The 12,562-nt window shown below is 43.8% G+C and overlaps 1 protein-coding gene across 1 annotated transcript in view; it reads left to right on the top strand.

Moving 5' to 3' along the window:
* Window positions 1-12,562, top strand: part of arnt2 (aryl-hydrocarbon receptor nuclear translocator 2) — a 97,791-nt gene that overhangs the window by 22,337 nt on the left and 62,892 nt on the right. Inside the window, exons 4-5 of the mRNA XM_083916785.1 lie at window positions 1,291-1,504; window positions 2,853-3,066. Of these exons, the coding sequence (XP_083772911.1) occupies window positions 1,291-1,504; window positions 2,853-3,066 (428 nt within the window). The remainder of the gene's footprint in view (window positions 1-1,290; window positions 1,505-2,852; window positions 3,067-12,562) is intronic.

Below are 12,562 nucleotides of genomic sequence, written 5' to 3' on the forward strand. Positions count from 1 at the left end.
CAATAATCCACTGGTTTATCAGAGCACGGTCATCGTCTCACATGGCAGCCTATGAAAAGTTTCCGGGCTGTAAACTTTCATTCTTCTCGCTTCACTTCAAGTTGCAGGCTAGTCTGCTTCACTCTGCCTGCACTCACTGTGCGTCTTCCAGCAACAACACAGGCCTCCTGACCCCTTAGATCTGCGTAACGTTTCGATGCTACGGGGAAAGCTGTGTGGGACATTTCACCCAACTGCCACAAACCACAAGGTTTACGTGTTTTGATGCTTGATCCTTTTGGATTGCATTTGGTAATCGACTTCAATGGAGCAGCTGGTACCAGGGATATACAGAGATATACATATGTTTCATTTGTGTAATACATTTATGTCAATAGATTTTTTCAACAATTCTTGAGGCAAAGGCTACTAGAAGACTACTAGAATTATAAGCTTGAGGGACTCTGAGAGCTCAATATCCACTAAAAAAGTATATTGTGGTATCTAGCTGCTTACACAATTAAGAGTTTCATTTAGATCTTTTTTTTTTATTTTTGGGCTTTTTATTTATGTATGTTTGGCAGATAAATTCTTCAAAATTAAATATTTGGACAACAAAGGTATTGGCAGCTTTAATCTCAGTGAAAAGTGTCAGTTGTATATTAAAGAGGTATTTTGCCGATTTCAAGCCAGCATCATGGCAGTGTGGGCAGTGTTTGTATCTCTGGCTGCAGTGCACAGAGTTCAGAGCACCGGATGTCTGCTGGAGAGTCGACACGGACCTCTGCTGCGCAGCTCCGGGGGGATTTCTGCAATGGACTGAAGCCAAACACCGTTCATCTACACACACTGTCCACACTGCCATGACACAGAGCCGGATTAAAAATGAACAAAGCTTCCCTTTAATAGTTCTGAAGAGGATTGCGTCTCAGACTGAGCCAAATAGATGCAATCTTCTCAAAATTACAGAGTACAGTAGAAGTCTCTTGTCGTTGCACGCAATTTTATTCAAATATGTTCATCAGTTGTTCATCCAAGTTGTCGATCCTAACAATTTATTACAGATTCCAGGCATTTGTTAAAAGTGACATGTAATGGTAAAATCATTCCTCAGTTCCTCTGTTCCTGTGAAGACCAAAGCAGATGACGGATGGGTTTTAGTTGAGGGACATTGACAAACCCTGTGAGAAGGATTAGAGGGAAGTCATGATCACATGCATCATGGCTGTTGATCATTTGCTCAAGCAAGGCTGGCGGGTGGTTCTCAGTGTGTAGTCTCCAAACATCTAACTGCTCTTCTCTCTGTTTTAGAGAGAACCACAGTGAGATTGAGCGACGCCGGCGCAACAAAATGACCCAGTACATCACTGAGCTGTCGGACATGGTCCCTACCTGCAGCGCCCTGGCCAGAAAACCTGATAAACTGACCATCCTGCGTATGGCTGTCTCCCATATGAAATCCATGAGGGGGACTGGCAACACATCCACTGATGGGGCCTATAAGCCCTCCTTTCTCACTGAACAGGTACTGTACTGATACAGGACCTATAATTCACCATCCTTGCACTGTTTCTTCTTTTATTTTTTAAGACATGCAAGAAATACTTAAATATCAAAGTAAAAACTCACAATAATTATGGGAAGGAGCAGCCTCTGGCTCACTGGTGGAGTGTGTGCCACATGTGGCCTCAGTCTATGGCAGCGGCCCAGGTTCGGGACTGACCGTCCTGCATGTCATTCCCTCTTTCTGCCAATAACAAAAAGGAAATAAAAAAGCCAAAAAAAGAATTGTGGGAAGGCTCACTTTGGAGGGCCACCTAGAGAGCGAGATGAACATTTTCCATCAAATCTAGAACAAACTGGGACTTTCTTCATGAATGTCTTTCTAGGTTTAAGTGCTCACACAATATAGAATGGATACATATACAAAATTTGTTTAAAACTAGAGGATTAAACCTTTCACAATCTGCTTTATGTATGATGTAAATACTCCCCCAGCTACTTTCTTTTCTCAGAATATGTTTACTCTTTTCACACATGCTTGATAATCTTAGATAGGTCAAGTGTCCCCCTGTGAAGAGGAATTGTTTGTCATGTACAGTATGTAACGCTCCCAGGGAACACCTCTGAATGAGCAATGTCCTCTGCTTCTAGGGAGATAAAACAAGCTCAGCACAGCTCCATCCTTTTCAAAAGGGTGACCTGGATGCTGTGTTAGTTCACTGTTTTTTTCTGTGCGTCCTGGGAATTTCAAAGAAACTGGAATAATTTTGACATTAGGAAACCTGGGAAATGATGATTTCACTATTATTCTAATATTGTATTATATATGCTGTGATGTTCTGATTTAATAGTTGCCTTTATTGTAAATTGATCTGCTTTTAATGTCTTGTAAAGCAGTATGTAACATCTGTTTTGAAAAGAGCTGTATACTGTCAATAAATTAATAATAATAATTATTATTATTACTGAAAGAGAGAGTGGTTAAAGACAGACAATGAGGAAAATCAGAGACTGGTCATTTTATACACCTATGGATGAATCATTTGACAGTGTGTGACTCTCAAATGTTTCACAGTCTGTTTTGTCGTTTATCTAGTTCAGTGTTTGTCTGTGTTCTTTTTAAGATATCTTTTTTGATTTAAAGACAGTGAAGGTACTGTGCTTTTTCAGCACTACCTGAATATCCTGGAAGTTAAATAAATAAGTACACCTGGGTCATTGAAAGTGCTTGGATTCATATATTTTGTGCAATAATCGAAATGTGAGGAATTCTCTGTGTTGCACCAGTATTCAACCTCAAACTATGTTGCGTTGGGTTTTTGAATTTGGCCATTCACGTCTGTGCATGTGTAACTTTCTGCTTCCTGTAGGAACTGAAGCATCTGATCCTGGAGGCAGCAGACGGCTTCCTGTTTGTGGTTGCTGCTGAGACAGGACGGGTGATCTACGTGTCGGACTCGGTGGCGCCGGTACTGAACCATCCCCAGTCAGAGTGGTTTGGCAGCACTCTGTATGAACAGGTCCACCCTGACGATGTGGACAAGCTGAGGGAACAACTCAGCACCTCTGAGAACTCCATGACAGGTAGATGAAGTGCTGCCACCAAGAATTCTCTTTCAGCTCAACATTTCCTTTCTTTCTGCTTTTGTCAATTATTGGTTTGTAAAAAGGTCTCACAGGAGCAGCAGAGAGTCCTGAGAACCACCTGTCACACACTGTAACACACAGATACAGCTACTACCATTTAAACTGCCACGGCACACTTTTTTCCTCATATATTACCAAACTCTTTCCCTTACCACTCTGATGTTGTCACTGTTATTAGGAACCTTTTCACAGCAAACTTATTGACTTATCACAGGAAAAGCAAAACATTTTTAGTTCCAGTAAGCCATGCCAGTGAGACAGCATGAACAATACCATCACCCTAGAACTGGCTCATCAACATAGGATCCCTTACCAAAAAGTAGTAGTTCAATTATATTTCCCTAAGCACACTCTGCTGTTTAAAACTTTGGGGTCACTTAGAAATGTCCCCTATTTTTGAAAGAAAAGCACTGTTTGTTTCAATGACGGTAATATTAAATTAATCAGAAATACAGTCTAGACATTGTTAATTTGGTAAATGACTATTGTAGCAATAACGGACGATTTTTAATGGAATACCTACTAGGGATGGGCACGATTATTCAATTACCCGAATACCGTTGTTGATGTTTCACTATTTGTGCTGCATAGGCTATAGTAGAGTGAGGCCCTCTATATCTCAAATGCTGGAAAAATCTCTGTTCCATTGTTTGAATTCATTCTCTACACAGCGGTGTGCTGCTGTTGCCTTTTCCGAAATGTTCCAAATCCGTCCACAGTGTTGCCGCTCTGTCATAATACGTTTTCCACCCTCGTTGACATTGTTTGCCGCCCATCCCTAATACCTACAGAGGTGTACAGAGGCACCTTTCCAGCAACCATCACTCCAGTGTTCTTACGCTACATTGTGTTAGCTAATCGTGTTGAAAGGCTCATTTCTCCTGAAACTCGATGGTCTATTCTTGTTCTGAGAAATGAAGACTATTCCATATTAGTAGTTGCCAAGAAACTGAAGATTTCCTACAATGTTGTGTACTTCTTCCTTCGGAGAACAGCATAAACGGGCTCTAACCGGAATAGAAAGAGAAGTTGGAGGCCCTGGTGCACAACTGAGCAAGAGAACAAGTACATTAGAGTCTCTAGTTTGAGAAATAGCAGGTCCTCAACTGGCAGCTTCATTAAATGGGACCTGCAAAACATCTCTTTGTCCACAGTGAAGAGGCCACTCCGGGATACTGGCCTCCTGGGCAGAGTGGCAAAAAAAAAGCCAATAAAAGGAAAAGATTAAGATGAGCAAAAGAACACAGACATTGGACAGAGGAAGATTGGAACAAGGTATTCTGGACAGAAGAATGGAAGATTGAGGTGTTTGGATCACACAAAAGAACATTTGTGAGACGCAGAACAAGTGAAAAGATGCTGGAGGAGTGCCTGACACCATCTATCAAGCATGGTGGAGGTAATGTGATGGTCTGGGGCTGCTTTGGTCCTGGTAAAGTGGGGGATTTGTACAAGGTAACAGGGATTTCAAATAAGGAAGGCTATCACTCCATTTTGCAACGGCATGCCGTACCCTGTGGTCAGCGCTTGATTGGAGCCAATTTCCTTCTTCATCGTGCATCTGTTGAGAAAGCTTCGAGAACATCGAGCTGGCTCGGACGAAGAACAAGCCGATCAAGTCTTGAAGCATTTCCGTCATCAAGGGGAAGCTGTCAGATCAGCACTACTACATTGATGATGGGACTGACCCAACAGTATCCAAGAAGCTGGTGAAGAGGACAGTGGTACAACACATGTACATGTGATCCATTTATAGCCAAAGCTTCCCCCACCCTGGCTACAGGCAGGAAACTGGACCCAATCAGCAGCAACCCAGAAGACAAAGGACAAGTGCAGCACAGGAGGGGTGGCCTTATCATTTTAAGAAAACTATTTTAATTTGTGTAGTGTTCTGAGAAAATGTGGTATGTGTAAACAAATGAGAAAAATGGTGGTTGAGAGTGAAATTACTGTAAAATGTAAAAATATCTGACATGCTCATAGTGGCCACCAGAGGGCAACATTGCCCTGTTTAATATCTTCCTCTGCGTGGTACTCAGGAGGCTCCATATTATCTCAGTGGAGTTTGTATTTATGTCCATCTGACCCCAGAGGCCATCTGAACCACACTGAATACCCAGCAGTTCCATGTAATCCACATAACATAATAATCTCCTTGTAGAACTGTGACAGACGAAAATACACACGCTAGCATGCACACATACACAAGCACATACGCATCCTTTGAAGTCCCAGCATTTCTCAGAGTTTAGTTTCAGTCAGTGGAACTAAAGCAGTATGTTTTGGAGGCTCTTTCTCCTTCTACTGCTCACTGTTTGAACTTTGTTGTGTGCCTGCTGCAGAAATGCATGGTTTTCCAGCTAACTGACACGAGGACTGATCATAAATCAGTCAGAACACCAGATGTTGCAGTCTGTAGTTCATTGTTTTTGTGCTTGTAATGAGTTGTTGCTGTGAGCAGCATTGAGTCATACAACAAATAACCAAGTCCAGTTGCTTTTGACTGAAAATGTTTATTTAGTAGGGACATCAATTTAGGAATGCTTGAGTCTGGGCTTGTAATAAAAAGCAGAACATCATCTAATTTCAATTTCAATTTTATTTATAGTGCCAAATCATAACAAAAGTTATCTCAAGACACTTTACAGAGTAGGTAAATTCAATTCAATTCAAAAAACTTTATTTGTCCCCGGGGGGCAATTCAGGGCACACAGAGCAGCAAATAACGACAGTGCAACTATACAAAAACATTTTAACCTAACACAAGAATAAAGTGTAAGAGAAGAGTAAGTGTCAGGATGTTAGTATGTTAGAACAGGTTAGAATAAGTGTCAGGATGTTAGTGTGTTAGTACAGGTTAGAATAAGTGTCAGGATGTTAGTGTGTTAGTACAGGTTAGATACGGACCACACTCTATGACTTATTTATGATTTACATGGACCCAACAATTCCCCCATAGAGTACGGCGGGAACGAAAACCTTCCCTATAACAGGCAGGAACGTCTGACAGACCCAGCTCTATGGAGGACGGACATCTGTCTGCACCGGTTGGGGAGGAAGAAAGGGAGAGAGAAAGAGAGAAAAGACGGACAGATGGACAGAGAGAGACAAAGACAGACAGACACACTTCCAGAGATGCAAGCAACCACAAAGTAACAGTGACTATGGTAATATCTAAAGCAATGTGAATATGACTTACAAGTTTTGGCAGTTAATACAGCAGAACAGCAAGAAACAGGCACAGCTAGAGCGACAGAACATGACCATGATAATAATTATTCCATTCAATCAAATTCAAAAAACTTTATTTGTCCCCGGGGGGCAATTCAGGGCACACAGAGCAGCAAATAACGACAATGCAACTCTACAAAAACATTTTAACCTACCAACAAGAATAAGTGTCAGGATGTTAGTGTGTTAGTACAGGTTAGAATAAGTGTCAGGATGTTGGTGTGTTAGTACAGGTTAGAATAAGTGTCAGGATGTTAGTGTGTTAGTACAGGTTGGAATCCAGTCACAGAGTTAGATACGAAGAACAGCAAAGAGGAAAGTGTCTAGATGTTAGTACAAGTTAAACACACACAAGTCACAGTTAGATACATAGAACATCGTCGGCGTGCATGCTAGCTCTGTGTAACCAGATGAATACTGAAAAATAAAGTGACCATAGTGCTATGATGGATACAATATAAGACCGGGTGTCCGGGGTGGAGAGGGGGGCGAGGTGTCCAGGGAGGGTGTCTGGAGTGGGGGGGGGGGGGGGGGGTGTCCAGGGAGGGATGTCTGGGGAGGAGAGGGGGGTTGATGGTGTCCAGGGAGGGGGGGGGGGGGGGTGAATTGTCCAGGGGAGGGTGTCAAGAGTAGGGAGGGGGATGGTCAGAGGGGTCAGGAGTTGAGGAGCTGGACAGCCCTGGGGATGAAGGTTGCTCTTCTCCTCTGTGTCCTGCAGCAGGGACAGCGAAGACGGCGTCCTGAGGGGAGCCACTCGAACGCTGAGAAGAGAGCATGAGAGGGGTCCTGCATGATCCGACCAGCTAACCTGAGTGTCTGCTGCTCATAGATGGTCGACAGAGTTCTAACAGGAAGTCCAATGATCTTAGAGCAGACCGTGGCTATGCTCTGCAGGCGGTTTCTGTTCTGGAGGCTGGTGGAGTAGAACCAGCATGTGATGGAGAACGTGATGATGCTCTCGATGAAGGAGTAGTAAAAGGTCAGGAGGATGTTCTTGCTGCCTAAGGAGGTATTTCCCGCTGCTGATATTTCCTGAGAATCTCCTCTGTGTTGGAGGAGAATTTCAGCAGGCTGTCGAAGATGGTGCCCAGGTACCTGTACTCCTCAACTGCTTCAACAGGCTTCCCGTGGATCACGGTGTTTGCTGATGCAGCCAGTTCCTTTTGCTTGTTGGAGAAGGTCAACACCATGTCTTTGGTTTTGTTGACATTCAGCTCCAGGCAGGAGCTGTCACACCACTCCACAAACTCCTGAAGAGCTGGTCCGTGGTGATGAGATGGGCCTGACAGCAGAGACAGGAGGACGGTGTCGTCAGCGTACTTCACCAGATGACAGTTAGGCTGTGTGGTTCTGCAGTCATCGGTGTAGAGGATGAAGAGCAGAGGTGAGAGCACACAGCCCTGATGGGAGCCGGTTGAGGTGTGTTGGAGGTCGGAGAAGGTGCCGTTGACCAGAACTCAGCCAGGATGTGGGGCTGCATGGTGTTAAATGCAGAGGAGAAGTCTGCAAACAGGAGTCTGGCTGAGGTTTTGGGGCGCTCCAGGTGTTTGTGAACAGTGTCTATTATGAATGTTTTTGCATCATCGACGCCCCTGCCAGCTTGATAAGCGAATTGGAGTCGGTCCATCTGGGAGCGGGTTTCCCTGATGTGTTTTATGATCCTCTCCATGGCCTTCATCACAAGAGAGGTGAGGGCCACCGGCCGGAGGTCATTCAGACATTTGACGGCGCTCTTCTTGGGGATGGGGATAACTGTTGAGTGTCTCCACTGCTGGGGGACTATGCTGCTGTCCATGGATCTTTGAAACAGGGTCTCCCCTAGCTGCTCAGCACAGTGCTTCAGGACGGGGCCGCTGATGTTGTCTGGGCCAGGTGAGCTGTTCTCCCTTGTCTTCCTGAGGGCTTTCACCACGTCCTCTGCGCTGAAGGTGAAAGCTGCTGAGTCACTGGGCTTGAGCTTGGACATCGCTTCTTCCAGCTAGGTGGTGTTGTCCTGCTCGAACCTTGTGTAGAAAGAGTTAAGGTCGTTGGGGAGAGATGAAGAGCTACTGCCTGTAACCTGGATGGTTTTTGTGTTGCTGGCAGCAGTGTTCACAGCAGCCATGTTCTTGAGTGCCTGCCAGGCTGAGCGGAGGTTACCCTGCGTGAAGCACTCCTCCACTTTGTTCTTGTACTCCAGCTTGGCAGTTTTTATGGCATGTTTGACCTCTCTGTTGACCTCCTTTTTCTCCGTTTCGGAGCCGGTGAAGAAGACCCTTTTCTTCTTGTTGAGGATCTCCTTGAGCTTGGTGATCCAGGGTTTGTTGTTGGGGTAGATGGTGACCGTTTTGGAGGGGATGATGTTGTCCACACAGAAGGAGATGTACGATGACACAGTGTCCACATGTTCATTAATGTCATCAGAGGGGGCCAGGAGGTTGTCCCAGTCAGTGGATTCAAAGCATCCTTGGAGTGTGATGATGCTTTCGTTGGTCCACTGCTGGATGTTCTTGACAACTTTCTTCACCCTTCTCATGCCAGAGATGTAAGCCGGAGCAAGCAGGATGGCATGGTGATCAGCAGAGCCCAGAGGAGGGAGGGTGACAGATCTGTATACATTGGGTACTGAACCATAGCACTTGTCCAGTGTCTTCTCCAGGCGTGTGCGGCATGTGATATACTGTTGATAACCTTTTAATGATTTGTACAGGGAGCAGTGGTTGAAATCACCCAAGATGAATTTGGGAGAGTCCGGTGAAATGTGGTCCAGTTTGTTTAAAGAGTCTGTGATGTGTCCAGTGGCTGTGACTGCGTTGGCTCTGGGGTGGATGTAAACCAGGATGACAAAGAGCTGAGGAAACTCTCTGGGTAGGTAGAAAGGGTGAAGGGAGACAGCCAGAAGCTCGATGTCCGAGGCAGGAACCGAGGCAGTCCTGTACTCATGCATGTAGTTAACGTTAGCTTGTAGCTCGTCCGTTTTATTTCGGAGGGATCTAACATTAGCTGGGACAATAGATGGAAGCGGCCGTTGTTTACAAGTCTCCCGTTTGAGCCTGGCCCTGATTCCGCTCTTTCTCTTCCCCGTTCTGGTTACCTTATTTTTCTTGTGTGTGGACTTGTCATGGCTGGTTGAGTTACTCCGCAGTAATTCCTTAGGTAGCAAGCCTACGGCTAAGGCGTGTAGAGGATGGAGTCCGAGCTGCAGTAGGGTCTCTCTGGAGTACGTGTTCCGCTGGTCGTTGTTTCTGCTCGCCGTCACAAACTCCAGGAGAAACCACACTTGAAGAATGGCTATAAAAAACACGGGTATATCCATGCCGAATGGAGAATTAAAGTGCCAGGTGAAATAGGAAAAGAAAAACAAGGAGAAGAACTTCCACGTTGTCTGGCAGTCACGGGGTTAACAGGGAGGTAAACAAAGAGACCGCCACGAGGGGACGAGCGAGGGAAAATAAGTCAGCTTCGTCTATATAACGTAGTTGAAAAGTTAAAAAACACACTCGGCGTGTGTGGCATGCAAAGGGTAAATTAAAGTAACAGATATATACATAAAACAGATATATACATAAAACAAGTAGAAAAACATAATAAATGCTATATAACGCTAAAAGTTGCTCTGTGCTCCGACCGGTCGACCACACGAGCAGTGACCCGGAACCATTATCATTAGTGGCAAACATGGAGTTGAATTAGTAACATGCATTGATGAGACATGAATGATACAGACAGACAGGATAAAAGCTCAGAGTATCAGCAGCAGGATTATCCCCCGGCAGACTAGGCCTATAGCAGCATAATTAAGCAGAACAAAATCAGCTTAAAAATAACAACATTGCTAAGGGCTCATAAGTCCTAGCTGTAAGCTTTATCAAAGAGGAAAGTTTACTCTTAAATATGGGGACAGTGTCTGAATAACACTTGGGAGTTGGTTCCACAGGAGAGGAGCTTGGTAGCTGAAGGCTCTGCCTCCCATTCTACTTTTGGAGACTCTAGAAACCACAAGTAGTCCTGCATTCTCAGAGCGCAGCGATTTAGTTGGGTAATATGGTACTATGAGCTCTTTAAGATACGATGGAGCCTGAGCAATAAGAGCTTTGTAGGTAAGGAGAAGGATTTCAAATTCTATTCTAGATTTTACAGGTAGCCAGTGCAAAGAAGCTAATTCAGGAGAAATATGTTCTCTTCTATTTGTTTTAGTTAGTACACGAGCTGCAGTATTTTGGACCAGCTGTAGACTATTAACAGACTTATTGGAGCAGCCTGATAATAAGGAGTTGCAGTAGTCCAGCCTAGAAGTAACAAATGCATGGGCTAGTTTTTCTGCATCTTTCTGAGACACAATGTTCCTAATTTTCACAAAGTTACGCAGGTGAAAATATGCAGCCCTTGTCGTAAATTTTATGTGAGAATCGAAGGACAAATCCTGGTCAAAAATAACACCCAGATTCCTTACTTTGGTGGTGGAGGACAACACAACATCATCCAGAGTGACTGTGTCTTTAGCTATTGAGTTTCGGAGGCCTTTGGGGCCAAGTACAATGACTTCAGTTTTATCTGAGTTTAACATCAGAAAATTGCAGGTCATCCAGCTTTTTATTTCCTTAATGCACATTTGAACTGTATCTGTAAACATACAGGTCCTATGTTCTTCTCCTCTAATTATAATCCCTTTTATCTCAGAGTCATCTCTAATTGCTTTGGCCAAAGGTTCAATAAATAATGCTCTTTCTGAGTCTGTCCGATGTTTTCGTTGCCACCTTACTCTACAGGGGAATGGTTGGGTCTATGTAAATCATAAATAAGTCATAGAGTGTGGTCTTTACCTACTCTGTAAAGTGTCCTTAGATAACTTTTGTTATGATTTGGCACTATAAATAAAATGGAATTGAATTTAATTGAAATAAATAGTTTGTGACAGGTGTCCATTGATCCTGATCCTGGCTGTTGGAGACAGGTATAACGCTCTAATACAATTAATAAAGCTGTCTTTGAAAGTACCCTGTATAGGTTCCAACCCACTGAGTCAAATGCATTTTCAGCATAATTTCAAGTTTAAATGTTTTATTCCACTCAGACGGATATGCATCTGAACCCGGAGCCTTATTAGCTTTCAATCTTGAAATGGCTTTATTCAGTTCTTCTGTTATCTCAGCCATAATTTCTTTATTCTGTTGTTACCCATTAGATGGTAGGTCTAGTGAACTTAGAAAAGACTCTATTGTTGTTATATCTGCCATGGCCAGTTGGGTATATAGGTCTTTATAATGTAGTTCAAAAGCACATTGAATATCCTCAGATTCACTGCAGACCTATTGTGTCTTGGGGTTCCTAATACTATAAATTGTATTCTTTCCCTGTTGTTTTTGTATCCTCCAGGGAAGTAATTTTATAGCCCTATGCCTGGTCTCATAATACCTTTGTTTGGTAAACTTCAATACATCCAAAACAGTGTTGCCAGGATGAGAGGGTAGGCAAACACAACCACATCACCCCGATTCTAAAACCTCTTCACTGGCTCCCTGTCCCACTCAGAAACTAGTACAACGTCTCTCTCCTCACCCACCAGTGCATTCACGGACATGCCCCCCTATACCTGAAGGAACTCCTCACCCCCCAGACCTCCTCACGCACCATCCGTTCTGGAACCTCAAACACCCTCCAAGTCCCCAGAACCAAGCTCTGCACCATTGGTGATGGGGCCTTTTCTTCGGCTGCTCCGAGGTTATTGAACGCCCTCCCTGACCACTCGAGGGCCCCGCAGACTACAGATGCTTTAAAATGAGGCCTAAAAACCCCCCTGTTCACCAAAGCATTTTGCTCAATGTCTTTTTGTTCAACTGATACCTTATTTTAACTATTCAGCTCTGTAGCACTTTGAGAAATGTAAAGTGAAATACAAATAAATGTATAATAATAATAATAATAATAATAATAATTATTATTATTATGTAGACCTAGCCTGAAGTCGTCAGACCAAATCGCAAATGCGATGGAAAAGAATGGCTCAGTTCATTTTTTATTTCCAAGGGTTGTTATTGACGGCCTTAGACCAAAATGCCTCTGGATGCAATTTGATGGACCTACAACCGTTCAGAAGATATTACACAACTAATTCCACAGGCTGTCACACCATGACTAGTAAACAGATGCAGAGTTTATCGTTAAGGAACTGTTCTGATATGAGTGCAGTTATTCCACCCAGCATGCAGAGTCATGCTGCTGG

The sequence above is a fragment of the Echiichthys vipera genome (assembly GCF_963691815.1).
Source record: "Echiichthys vipera genome assembly, chromosome: 1".
Taxonomy (NCBI): domain Eukaryota; kingdom Metazoa; phylum Chordata; class Actinopteri; order Perciformes; family Trachinidae; genus Echiichthys; species Echiichthys vipera.